At 56.2% G+C, this 13,370-nt stretch overlaps 1 protein-coding gene across 3 annotated transcripts in view; it reads left to right on the top strand.

Annotated features, from left to right (window-relative positions):
- MYO7A (myosin VIIA) overlaps positions 1-13,370 on the top strand; it is an 87,291-nt gene that overhangs the window by 42,774 nt on the left and 31,147 nt on the right. For all 3 annotated transcript variants that reach the window (XM_011938939.1, XM_011938942.1, XM_011938940.1), the window contains exons 16-26: positions 2,163-2,300; positions 4,174-4,332; positions 4,790-4,882; positions 6,965-7,059; positions 8,559-8,643; positions 9,255-9,473; positions 9,917-10,024; positions 10,915-11,124; positions 11,452-11,655; positions 11,925-12,101; positions 12,551-12,640. In XM_011938939.1, coding sequence (XP_011794329.1) covers positions 2,163-2,300; positions 4,174-4,332; positions 4,790-4,882; positions 6,965-7,059; positions 8,559-8,643; positions 9,255-9,473; positions 9,917-10,024; positions 10,915-11,124; positions 11,452-11,655; positions 11,925-12,101; positions 12,551-12,640 — 1,578 coding nt within the window. The remainder of the gene's footprint in view (positions 1-2,162; positions 2,301-4,173; positions 4,333-4,789; positions 4,883-6,964; positions 7,060-8,558; positions 8,644-9,254; positions 9,474-9,916; positions 10,025-10,914; positions 11,125-11,451; positions 11,656-11,924; positions 12,102-12,550; positions 12,641-13,370) is intronic.

The raw sequence follows: 13,370 nt of genomic DNA, 5'->3' as shown, positions 1-13,370 counted from the left end.
GCTCCAGCACCCAGAAGAGTCTCTGTCTGAAGGCCCTGTGCTGTAGGGTGGCCGTACTGATGAGACAGGTGTGGCTCTTGGCTCTGCCACTCTTTCCTCTTCTCTAACTCCCCAGTTCCAGGGGCAGGTGGCCTGGAGTGTGGGGGATGGAAGCAAAGAGACTAGTTGAGGGGTTGCTGCAGGAATTTGAGAGCGATGCTGGTGGCTGGGACCAGGCTGACGGTGAAGGAAGTGGTTAGGGGTCAGGTTCTGCAGATATTTTGAAAGTAGAGCCTGTAAGATTTGCAGATATGTTGAATGTGACAGAAGAGGCACTGAGGACAGTTGTTAGATGTTTGGCTGGAGCAACGGGAAGGTGGACAGTTTCTGTGAACCCATGGATGTCACTAGGAACCAGTTCAACAGCACTTCAGTAGATCAAAGTGTTGACTGTTACTTGTGTCAGGTAGGTCCTGGCCACGCAGCAATATAGAGGCAGACCCGTCCTGTCCTCATGGGGCTCCGAGCCCAGCTGGGAGGACGGGCAGAAAGCAGGAGTTTTATTATGATGACCAAGACCAAAGAAGGGCGTGCGTGTGCGTGTGTGTACACGTGGTGGTATGCGTGAGCTCCTTGTGTGTGTGTGTGTGCATGCTGAGGGGTGTGTGTGTGTTGTGTGTGTGCATGCGTATGTGTGTACTCACGTCAGGGGCCCTAACGCAGGCTGGGTACAGCCCAACTTGAACAGCTCCCCTCCAGTGACTGGGGTCACCCAGTGCTGCTGCTGGATCAAGTTGAGGACAATCCTGAGGGCCACAGATCTGACCACCACCCTACCGCACTGCAAATATTCCGCAGCTTCTCTGGGCAAAATCCTAGAATATATTCCAAATACAACACAATCGGAAAGCATTGCGGATTTCAGAATTGCAGGCACTGGCTCTTTCTCAGAAGGCCTCATCACAGTCTGGTGGCATATTACCTAAATTGAGTATGAGCATAACACCTTTGTCCCCCCAAATACCTTACATATCTACATCTGCACCCCTGGTTTTTGATGCTACAGGATATCAGATGAAATGGTGACTCTAAAGATATAAAATCTTAAAATATTAACCGAATGACGTCAAATAAAATAAAATAAGAAATTCTCAACCAAATGAAAATTGCCAGGAAAACACTAATCAAGATGCTTTGGAACAGAACCTGAGCTCTGTGTCCAGTTCCCATCAGTCCTGCCGTTTGGCTTCCTGTTTGTTTGTGGCTCTGGGCTTTACCTCATTCCACAGTATTCTCAGAGGGGACCCCAGTAGGGCAGGGAGGTGCATGGGGCTCGCTGGCTGCCAGGATCGCCCAGGTAGTGGCTGGTGGAGCACAGAACCCCTGGCCGCGTCAGTGCCACGGTGCAGGGATGAGGGGGAAGTTGCTTGTGTGCCTTCTTAGGAGGATTAGCCAGGCCTGCCCCGCCCCTAGCCTGCTGCTGCCAGCTAAGCCTGGGCGGGGAGAGGTCACCAGCAGCCCCCGCCCCGCCTCCTCGCACTTGCCCACAGGTTCCCAGAAGGCAGCACCACCTTTCCAGGTTGCTGTTTACTGAAATATGCCCTGACTTCTGACCCTCATCACAGCCTGGTCTGATGGATAGATGGCATCACCTCCACTTAGGAGACTGAGGTTCTGCAACATTTAGTGACCTGCCTAAGGCCACACAGCTAGGAAGTGGTGGGCCAGGGCTTGAATCTAGGTTTGTCTAACCCCTGTCTCTAGAGATGACCTCAGAGTCCTGAGGTGACCAAGTCTGATTACTCCTTTATGCAGGGAAGTGGGGATGAGACTCAGAGAGGGGCTGCCCCTTGCTCAGAGTCATCCAGCGCACCAGGGGCAGGGGCAGGGGCAGGGGCAGGCTCCCGACTCCCAGTGCAGAGATCTTCCTGTAGGGTTCACTTCCCCCTGGCCCAGAGCTGGTACCTTTGGAAGTCCTGGGAGGCTTCCTGGAGGGGGTATCTGGGGTCCAGGCTCCAGCTCAGACGGTGGGGAGAGGCAGTTTGCAGGAAAACTTCGAATACCGCCCTGTCCCTCAAACCCTGACCCCACTGACCTCCCCTCTCGCTTCCTACTGGGCGGCTCCTGGAACACTGGATAGGGGCAGGCACAGCTCCTCCCATCTCTGCCGTCCGTCCCCCCAGGGCGCCGAGACCAGGAAGCGCTCGCCCACACTCAGCAGCCAGTTCAAGCGGTCGCTGGAGCTGCTGATGCGCACACTGGGTGCCTGCCAGCCCTTCTTCGTGCGATGCATCAAGCCCAATGAGTTCAAGAAGCCCATGGTGAGCAGCCCTGGCCTGGGGTTGGCGGGTGGCAGCTAGGGTGACGTGGAGGAGCTCTGTCAAGAATAAGGTAGGGTGGGAGTGAAGGATGTGAGACTTTGTCCCTTTAGGGAATTGGGGGCACCCAGGGAACTTACAAAACAAGGCCCCCTATTTACTGGAGGCAGCAGGTGCCTTGGAAAGAGCCTAGACTCTGCAGGAGGCTTGCAGCAGGTTCAGATCCTGGTTCTACCACTTACAAGTGGGCGACTGCAGACAAGACAGTTTCTTCTCTTATGCCTCAGTTTCCTCATAGATGGAAATGGGACTGACCATCCCTACCTCCTGAGACTATTCCATGCAATAATGCTTGCAGATGCCCGCCCCCAGCAAGTGCCCAGTGACTGGCAGCTGTGGTTCTTGCTAGGGATGCTTCTTTGAAAGTCCCCTTCTCCTTTGGCCCAGCTCAACCACCACCTCCTCCTGGAAGCCTCCCCTATCCCTCCAGCTGGTTGGGATAGCCTCATTCTTGACTCTTCTGAATCACATTTGTTGGGCCTTTTCTGTGTGCCCAGCATAGGCTGGATGGACAGGCCACAGCTTCCTTCAGCCTTCTCAAACAGCCCGTGAGAAAGGGACTGTGGTGGTCCCAGGTTAGAGATGTGGGACTGGGGGCTCAGGGAGGTTAAGGGGCTCAGGCTGGGACCACCTCGCTGTGAGCCCTCTCCTTCCCCAGCACAGGCTCTGGGAGGGTTGTTTACCCAGAGGCCTGCAGGGAGGCGCAGGGGAAGCTGGGGCCTCGGGATCTGGGCAGGGAAGGAAGGCCGGGGAAAGTGGCCCAGAGAGAGAGGAAACAGGCTCCGGAAGCTGACAGGCTGCAAGACTGTCCCCTCCCGCTGCCTCCTGCCTGGAAAACATTCCCCCGAAGTGGATGAGGCCCGACCCCTTTAGGACTCAGGTCTGCAGGGGCCTGAGGTTTGCAGAGGGATCCAGTGAGCTCTCCCTGTAATGCAGGGGGTGTAGGGGACTGAGACCAGGGCAGTCAGGCACAGTCTCCCCTGGCTCTGAAGTGGGACCCTTCCCTCAAGCCAGTCCTTAGCATTTGTGTACTGGGCCTTGGCAACGGCCTCCTCAAGGGTCTCCTGCCTCCCTCGCCTCCTGTCCTGCCTCCCCTGACCCTCAGTGACATCATTCTCAAATGCAGACCTGGCCCAGTCTCTCCCTGCTCTAAGCCTTCCCTGGCTTCCAGCATCCATAGATGAGGCCCTCACAGAGCCCCACAGCCTCACAACCCAGCACCTGCCTTGTACTCTTTCTCCCCAGCCCCTCCACCAACCAAACCCCAGGGCCCTTTGAAAAATGTGCTGCTTCCTTAAGGCAGCTAGAACGTTGTCTGAATAACCACAGATGTACGATAGCTGCAGTGTGAAAGGTCCTCCCTGGGGCTGTGCAGAGCATCCCTCACCTGCACAGCCATAACTTGGCCTGGACCAGCCTCTCTAGCTCCCCCAAGATTCCCAACAAAGTCCTGCGCTTTCAGGCTTCCACACCTTTGCACAGGCTTACCCCCTCCAGCCTTGGAATACTCCCCCTCCTGTCAGGGTTAGGGGGATAAAGACGCCTCCTCCATGAAGCTCGCCTATTGGGTGTCCCAAGAGGAATTAATCTATGTCTTCTGTGTGCTTTCAAAGCACACAACTCCGCCACGACAGGCCTCACTTTATGCTATTTTGTAGATTTGAGCTGCAGATCCAGGTGCCTGTCCCAGCTTTGCTCCTCCCATGCCATGTGGACTTGGCCTTTCTGAGCCTTTGTCTGGGTTGGTCAAGTGCATAGCAGGGCTGCCTCCCAGCAGGAGCCTTGGCCCTGATGCCCTTGTCTGTCTGCCCGGCAGCTGTTTGACCGGCACCTGTGTGTGCGCCAGCTGCGGTACTCAGGGATGATGGAGACCATCCGAATCCGCCGAGCTGGCTACCCCATCCGCTACAGCTTCGTGGAGTTTGTGGAGCGGTACCGCGTGCTGCTGCCGGGTGTGAAGCCAGCCTACAAGCAGGTACAGGGCTGAGTGCACAGAGGGCAGGAGAGGAGGGTCCCAGCTTTGGCTGGGCAAGGATCCCAATTTTCTTATCAGGACCGTGAGCGGGGCTTGACATCTGCTCGACCGCTCAGGTACAGCATGGAAAATTGGGGGTCAGGTCTTGGAATGCATCAGTGGGCTTCAGTTGCCATGTTCACCTAGTGAGGACTTCACACATGGTGGTGTAAGGAACAAGACCAGGGCTGTCACGCGGGCCCTGGATGTCAGTTGTGAGAAAGGGTTTTGCAATCGTACCATCCAGCTGAGCTAAGGAGAAAACTGGGGCTCAGAGAAGGCAGGACCCAGCTGAGGTCACACTTTGAGTCAGGGGCAGAGCTAGAGAAGAGCCCTGCCTCCCAGCCTTAGGGACACTCCGGAGGCCTTCCCGCTGGAGGCACTGCCCATTCCCTTGTGTCCCCCATCCCCACTCCAGGGTGACCTTCGCGGGACGTGCCAGCGCATGGCTGAGACTGTGCTGGGCACCCACGATGACTGGCAGATAGGCAAAACCAAGATCTTTCTGAAGGTGAGCACAGCTTCCCTGGGCTGTCCTGGGGCACTGTGAATTCCTATCATGTGGGCTGGGGTGCTCGGGAGAGGGAGGCAGTGCTGGGGCTTTGAGATCCTTCCTGCCGGGCTGTGGTGTGGCTGGAGGAGCAGGTGGGATCTGGCCTGTCCGGTGGGGAAGGGTAAGTTGGTGTTTGAGATCATCTGCCACCTGGGAGCAGGGTCAGAGCACTGACCACAGGTTACAAAGTACATGCCAGGGGCGTGCTGGCTGTCAGGCCTGCAGCAGGGAAGCGGGGGTGCTGCTTGCCTTGGGGCCTTTTCTGAGCCTCATTTTCCCATCTGTAAATTGGGGTGTGCCTGTGTGGGGTCTCTTGAGTGTATCTTTAGGTCCCTTCCTGTGGTTTCCTGCCTGGCAGGGTCCATCCCATGCTGGGGTCTGCAGCATTCCACCTGTCCGTCGCTCTGTAGGGAGCTCAGCTCCCATTGCTGCCTGGGCAGCTAGGGAGGGAAGCAGGAAGCAGGGCCTGTGGGAGTCACGGAGTCACAGCCTTGCAGAGATGGCTGGGAGCTGGGAGCTGGGAGCTGGCAGTGGCAGGGCAGCCACAGCAGGGACAGTGCGAGCTCCCAGCGCTGGGCTTCCCCATTTGCATTTCCGCTGTGCTGGATTTCTGGCTGTCCCGGATGACAGGGCTCCTTCCTCTGGTGTGGGGGGTGGGGCCTGCAAACTCCAGGACAGCTGCAGGAGGGACAGGAACCAGCTCTGAACTGGAGGGAGCCTGTGGCCTCTTCTAAATCCTCTCCAGCCGAGGGGCTTCAGGCTAGGCCTTTTCTCTCCTTGCACCTGCATTTCCTCATTAGCAAGATGTGATGAATGTTCCCTGCCTGTGCCTCCCACAGTGGTCAGCCAGAAAGCACATGCCAGGCCCTGGGTGGGGGCTTTTCATCCATGAGCTAATTTAATCCTTGAAACAGTCCTGTGGAGAAGGAAATATTATACCCATTTCACAGGCTCAGAGAGAAGTGAGTTGCCCGAAGCCAGGCAGCTAGGAAGCAGGCAGCAGGGCTTCCAGTCTGGGGGGGTCTGATGCCCAGCCCCCGTGTGGACAAAGTGGGGAAGGCAGGAATCACGATGGCATCTAATGCCAGGGAACTCGGAGGAGCGCCATCAGCCCCTGACTTACACTGCTAGGTTCTTCCAATATGGTCATGGTTTTGAGAGGCCAGACATGCTCATTCATCCATTCATTCATTCAGAATGCCTTAGCTGAGCATCTCCTCTGTCAGGGCCCTGTGTGTCTGTGATTATCTGATAGATGTGGCTCCCTCATGAGACTCTACCCTCCCCAAGGGCAGGGGCCATGTCTCCTCGGTTCATTGTGGCAGCCCATCCCCTCCCCAGCACCTAGCACAGTGCCGGTACATGGAGGCGTTCAATTCATATGTATTAAGTGAACCAATGAAGTTTTGTCCAACTAGAGTGAGGGTTTGGGTCTTGGGTGAGGAGGAGAGAAGGCTGGAAGAGTTGGCAGACACCCTGGATCATGAGTGGCCTTGAGTGCCAGGGTGAGGAACCCAGGCTCGACCTGGGGAACCATGAGGTGTCACTGTAGGGTCACCATCCGGGTTGTGTTTAGGAGGGTCCCTCTGGCTGCTTGTGAAGGAGGGCCGGAGAGGGAGCCAGGGAGGCCATGAGACCTTTGGTTAGGAAGCTGCTGCCAAGATTCAGGAGAGGAATGGTGACAGCCCAGCCCAGGTGAGGGACTGATGTGACAGGGACGTCTAGAAGCAGGGGGCTCAGGCAGATTGATGATAGGGAAGAAGCCTGTGTGTATGCGTTCTGGGCCTTCTGACCCCATCCAGAGAGATTAGGCACCTTCTGCTCCATTTGTCCTGCCTGGGCCTCTGGGAAACAGCCACAACCCCGTCTGTCCTGGTGGTTGTGGGAGGCTGCCCCAGGAGCCAGAGCCAGCTGGGAGCTCATGGGACCCAACTGAGTTCTAGACCTGGCCTCCCAGTGAAGGAAGACAGGCCCCAGCTGGGACTGAGCAGGTGGCCCTAGAGACCTTGTGGGGCGCTGCTCAGGAGCTCTGCCTCCTAGGACCACCATGACATGCTGCTGGAAGTGGAGCGGGACAAAGCCATCACTGACAGAGTCATCCTCCTCCAGAAGGTCATCCGGGGGTTCAAAGACAGGTGCGTGTTCCCACCAGCTCCTCGCCTCCTCAGCCCACATACAGGTGTACGTGTGGTGTTTGGCTCTCCTCTGCTCTGCCCGCATGAACACTCGGAAAAAAACATGTTCACCTATGAAACAAGTGCACACATGCACAGCATGCACACATGATCATGTAAACGCAGAGGAATGTAGATACATTATTTACATGGACCCATTGTGCCATGTAAGCCAAATAATGCAATACATTCACCTACGTACGCACATGCACATGTAGATACATGAGACTCACATGTGGACCCACTGTTCATTTCAGATGCTGATGAAATTTTGCACAGAGGAAATTTGAGATTTTATAAATTACGAATACAAAGTGTATCTCATATTCTATGTAAAGGATATGTGTACACCTGTGACAATTCACAAATGTGCAGGACTGACTCCAAAGTGTGATTAAAGCTCTGCGAAAATCCTGCAACACACCCCTTTGCAGTTCATATGGTCACTCTCTCCCTACTTCCACTCATCCACCCACCTACCCATCCATCCATCCATTCACCCACCCACCTACCTACCTATCCATCCATCCATCCGTTCATCCATCCATCCGCCCACCTATTCATCCATCCATCCACCTGCCTATTCACCCATCTATCCATCCATCTGCCCACCTATTCACCCACCCATCCATCCATCCATCCATCTGCCCACCTATTCATCCATCCATCCATCCATCTATCCACCCACCTATTCATCCATCCATCCATCCATCTATCCGCCCACCTATTCATTCATCCATCCATCCATCCATCCATCCACCCACCTATTCACCGATCCATCCATCCATCTGCCCACCTATTCACCCACCCATCCATCCATCCATCCATCTATCCACCCACCTATTCATCCATCCATCCACCTGCCTATTCACCCATCTATCCATCCATCTGCCCACCTATTCACCCATGTATCCATCCACCCTGCCACCCACCCACCTATTCACTCATCTATCCACCCATCCACCCACTCACCCATTCATTCATCCATTCATCCATCCACCCACCCACCCACTCCCACAGTTGCTCATTTGCTTATGTGTGTCTCTAAGCATTGACTTTTTTGCTCACTTAGGGTCAGTCAGAAGACACGCACTCTAGTCCCAACCTATCAAGTTTCAGTTGCCTCATGTATAAAACGAGGAAGTTAGACTCTTCAAAGCTTTTAATCTTTATATTATTTTAGTTACTTATTTTTTCATACATTTATTCATTCAACAAATACCTTTTGAATGTCTTCCTTCATAGACTTATGTGACAGGCCTGTGGGGCAGGCAGGGCAAGCATTATTCTACACATTGTACAGATGAGGAAGCTGAGGCACAGAGGTTGTGTGCCTTGCCCAAGGTCACATAGCTAGGAAGTCGCAGAGCCGGGACTCAGCATGCCCTCCTGATCCCAAACCCACCTGTGCCCTGGCTGCCTCTGGATACTGCTTACCCGCGCCACTCCCACTGTTTCAGGTCTAACTTCCTGAAGCTGAAGAACGCTGCCACGCTGATCCAGAGGCACTGGCGGGGTCACAACTGCAGGAAGAACTACGGGCTGGTGAGCCTCCCCGTGGGCTTCTCTTGCCCCAACAAGCCTTTGAACCCAGCCTTGCTGCCATGGCAGCGGGACTGGCCTGCACCCAGGCAGCACAGCCTGACCTCGTTGGCCTCCTGCCACTGCCCCGGCCAGCCACTACCATTCCTCCAGCCCGAAGTCTGGATCTGCCTCTCGTGGCTTCTTCCAACTGGCCAGCAATGTGTGCTGCTCTCCTTCTGGAGTGTTTTTGGGTGTTGGGAGCACTCTGGGATTATTAGAGATCTCAGATGGGGCTGGGAGTGGCTGGGTCACATGGAACTCTGTGCAGCAGCTGGGCTTAGGGCTTGTCAGGGCTGGATGGGAAGCAGACTGGTTGGTTGCAGCTCGTGATCTAGGATCCTCTCAGGGGGGTCCCAACTCAGGGAGAGTCAAGGTCACCTAAAAATATGTTGTCTGAGAGGAAACAGAACTTTCTAACGATGGTGGGGGGGGGGCTAATCTGAGAGGAGACGGGGCCGTGCCTTCTGGGGGTGCCTGTCTGAGAGTGGAGGCCGGTGCTGTGGAGCTCCTGCAGGCAGGGTCAGTCTAGAATGGGACAGCAGGCTCTGAGCACGGGGTGGCTGTCCTTGCAGATGCGTCTGGGCTTCCTGAGGCTGCAGGCTCTACACCGCTCCCGGAAACTGCACCAGCAGTACCGCCTGGCCCGCCAGCGCATCATCCAGTTCCAGGCCCGCTGCCGTGCTTATCTGGTGCGCAAGGCCTTCCGCCATCGCCTCTGGGCTGTGCTTACTGTGCAGGCCTATGCCCGGGGCATGATCGCCCGCAGGCTGCACCAACGCCTCAGGGCCGAGGTGAGGGAGCAAGTCCGTAGCAGCCAATCAGCAGACCTCTGACCCCTGGGTGGGGAGTGTCCACGCATCACCTTCAGGTGTTGGCCAGGAAGCGGGACCTACTGGGGGGACCTATGGTTATGCCTGCTCTGAGGAATGCATAAACCTGGGACCATACCCTCATTTCCATCCTCCTGGCCAAGGGCAGGGCTGCGACCTCAGTCACTCTTGGGAATCTCTGGGAGACCGAGGCAGATCTGGCCGAGCTTTAGGATCAGTAGTGCCTCCAACCTGCTGGGTAACTTAGAGAATTTCTTGGTTACCTCACTTGTCCTATCTGCCAAATTATTTGGCAAAGTCATGCCCAGTTTTAGAACTCAGAGTCGGGTGGGTGGAGCTGGCAGGAATTCCTGCAACAACAGCTACACACATTTCCATGCCCCCTGGATGCCCCCTTCCCTCAGTACCTGCGGCGCCTCGAGGCTGAGAAAATGCGGCTGGCAGAGGAAGAGAAGCTCCGGAAGGAGATGAGCGCCAAGAAGGCCAAGGAGGAGGCTGAGCGCAAGCATCAGGTGAGCCGAGAGCCTCCAGGCGCCTCGTCTGGCTGCTCATGTCACCCGAGGCTGGCTGCTCATGTCACCCGGCATCGCAGCCTTCCTTCCATCCTTCAGAGTGGCTGCACTAGACTCACTGGGCCAGTGTTGCCTGAACTCTTGCTGGGCACCTGGTCCTGTGCCGTGCAAAAGGACGGAGGGCTGTGGTGGCTCCAGAGGAAGAGACCCAGGCCCTCAGCAGCCCCTTTCTAGCTGGGAGAGAACACCCTGATAAAAGCCCAAGCCAGCTGACGGCATGAGGGTGCCATGCTGCCCGTTAGAGAGCCACCAGCCACAGTGGCAACTGAACACTTGCAGTGTGGTCCATCCGAACGACACGGTGCTGTAATTGTGAAATACACACTAGATTTTGAAGACTTGGTGGGGAAAAAATGAATATAAAATATCTCAGTATTGTTTTTGTAATATGGATTATATGCTAAGATAATATTTGGGAAATATTGAGTTAAATTAAGTATATTACTAAGACTAATCCCACCTATTCCTTTTTGCTTTTTAAAATGGCTACTGCATGGGTGGCTCACATTGTATTTCTATTGCGCGGCACTGGTCTAGAGCCTCCAGCCAATGGCCGTGGGATGTCTGGGTTGGTGTGGTCCCCATGGAGCAGGCTCCTGGAGGAGGTGGCTCCCTGAGAGCCCTGAAGGATGGGCAGATTGCTGTTTGGCCTGTTGAGAGGCCTCTGAGTGGCCCAGAGGTGGGGAAGTCAGAGGCTCCATTCTCCTCGGCGGTCAAGAGGTGGGGACTGAGGCCCTGGCTGCTGCAGGGGCTCCCCAGGGAGAGCTTGTTCCCTGAGGCTGTGGCACTGGGGCTGACCCTGTGTCTTCTGTGTCACCCCAATTGCCCAGGAGCGCCTGGCCCAGCTGGCTCGTGAGGACGCCGAGCGGGAACTGAAGGAGAAGGAAGCTGCTCGGCGGAAGAAGGAGCTCCTAGAGCAGATGGAAAGGGCCCGCCACGAGCCCGTCAATCACTCAGACATGGTGGACAAGATGTTTGGCTTCCTGGGGACTTCAGGTGGCCTGCCAGGCCAGGAGGGCCAGGCACCTAGTGGCTTTGAGGTACCAGGCTGGGGACAGGGGCTCCAGAGGCCCCCACACCACTTGTGCTGATCCTCCCTCCTCCTGTGCCCTTGGCCTTAAAGCCCGCCCAGCCCCTCTGAGCAGTGGGTAGCAGGGATGAACTGGGTCCTGTCCCTCTCCAAGGCCGTTCTCAGGTTTTTTTTTTTCTTTTTTCTTTTGAAATGGGGTCTCACCCTGTTGCTCAGGCTGGAGTGCAGTAGTGTGATCACAGCTCACTGCAGCCTTGAACTTCTGGGCTCAGGCGATCCTCCTGCCTGAGCTTCCCAAGTAGCTGGGACTCCAGGACATACCTCTTGTCTCCTTCAGGACCTGGAGCGAGGACGGAGGGAGATGGTGGAGGAGGACCTGGATGCAGCCCTGCCCCTGCCTGACGAGGATGAGGAGGACCTCTCTGAGTATAAATTTGCCAAGTTTGCTGCCACCTACTTCCAGGGGACAACCACGCACTCCTACACCCGGCGGCCGCTCAAACAGCCACTGCTCTACCATGACGATGAGGGTGACCAGCTGGTGAGGCCTGCCTGCCACTAGGTCACTGCTGGGTGGGGCCAGGGCTGGTGCTGTGGACTCTGCTGCTGCTGGTGGCCCTAGGTGATGAGGGTGGTGGGTCCCTGGGGGCCAGGGACCAGGTCTGACTACAGTCTTCACTGCGGCACCCAGCCTAAGGGCTGACCATGCTGGAGGAGGTGTCTCCAGCCCTCTCCCCAAACCACCAGGTCATTCTGACAGCTTTAGCAATGTCCTCTGCTCTGGCCTCTGACATGCGCGCTCTGCCCCAGGCAGCCCTGGCGGTCTGGATCACCATCCTCCGCTTCATGGGGGACCTCCCGGAGCCCAAGTACCACACAGCCATCAGTGACGGCAGCGAGAAGATCCCTGTGATGACCAAGATTTACGAGACCCTGGGCAAGAAGACGTACAAGAGGGAGCTGCAGGCCCTGCAGGGTGAGGGCGAGGTGAGGCCAAGGTGCCCTCTGACTGATATCCCTCCCAGGCCTACAGGGAGGGTTGCTGGCATCGCCAGCCTTGGGCTCCTCCACAGAAAAAGGATCCTATAATTCATCTCTGCCTCACCGACCCCTGCTTGCCACCTTCCTTTGTCTACTTGTGGGAACAAATGTGTGAAACTTTTATAAACTGTAAAGTGCTGATCATAACTGAGGGGCCTCGTAGCAGAGCAGACAGGAGCTTTGATACTATGTTTTTCTGAGTCTCAGTTTTCCTGACTGCCAGTTGGCTGGTGGGGGTGCAAGGGTAGGGCTGAGCAGGTGGAGGGTGCCAGTGTGGGGGGCACCCTGTAAGCCTCACGTGGAAGCGAGATGGTTCCCCACAAAGTCTTGCTGTTGGGGGTCTCGTCATTGCTTTCTGCTCAGCCACTTGACCCTGATCCCTGCTGGTCCTGCAGGCCCAGCTCCCTGAGGGCCAGAAGAGGAGCAGTGTGAGACACAAGCTGGTGCATTTGACTCTGAAAAAGAAGTCCAAGCTCACAGAGGAGGTGAGGGCAGATGCTGGGGGTCTGGCAGCCCACGGGTGGCTGCCTTAGGTGGCCTAGGCTGGAGCACAGCTAAGCTGGGGGCCCATGGGAGCAGGAGCAGGAGTGAACACTGTCTGTTCTCAGGGGTCTTGGCTGGCCAGGGACAGGACAGCATGGGTGAGTTGGTGGGCGATCAGGCAGACAGGAGTGTCTGAAGAGGGTGGGATCTTAGGCTGGGGTGGGGAAGGGCTTCCTGGCAGAGGGCACTGAGCAAGGGAGGCTGGTAGCAGCACAGGTGAGAGGGAACACACTTCCAGCCAGGGTGCAGACCCGAGGCACTTGGTTCAAGGACCTTTGAGGCGTGGGAGCTTTCTGTGGAACAAGAGTGCTCACGGAACATGAACGGGATTAATGTATTTGAATTCATTCCTCAGTCACCTTGCCTTTTCTGGGCACTCTCCCAGCCCTTGTGCTCTGGGGTTGTCCAGGCTGGTGTGTGTGTGGCAGGGGAGGATGCAGTGGAGAGGCAGACACAAACCAAAGCATTCACAGCCGTAGGGGCCAGGCCCCCATCCCCACATTTGCACATGCCAGTCCCTCTGCCTGAAACTCCTCCTTTCTCTGCCTGGGATCACCTCCTCCAGGAAGCCTCCCCAGCTCCTCCACTACAGGGCTCCCACTTTACCTCTGCCCTTGTCCTGTCCCCACCTGAGGCACAAATCCAACCTTGCAGGTGTGTGGCCTCAGATTT

This window comes from Colobus angolensis, unplaced genomic scaffold, assembly GCF_000951035.1.
Source record: "Colobus angolensis palliatus isolate OR3802 unplaced genomic scaffold, Cang.pa_1.0 Scaffold179, whole genome shotgun sequence".
NCBI classification, from domain to species: domain Eukaryota; kingdom Metazoa; phylum Chordata; class Mammalia; order Primates; family Cercopithecidae; genus Colobus; species Colobus angolensis.
The sequence above is the reverse complement of the archived record's forward strand: the minus strand, read 5'-3'. Positions and strand labels throughout refer to the sequence as shown.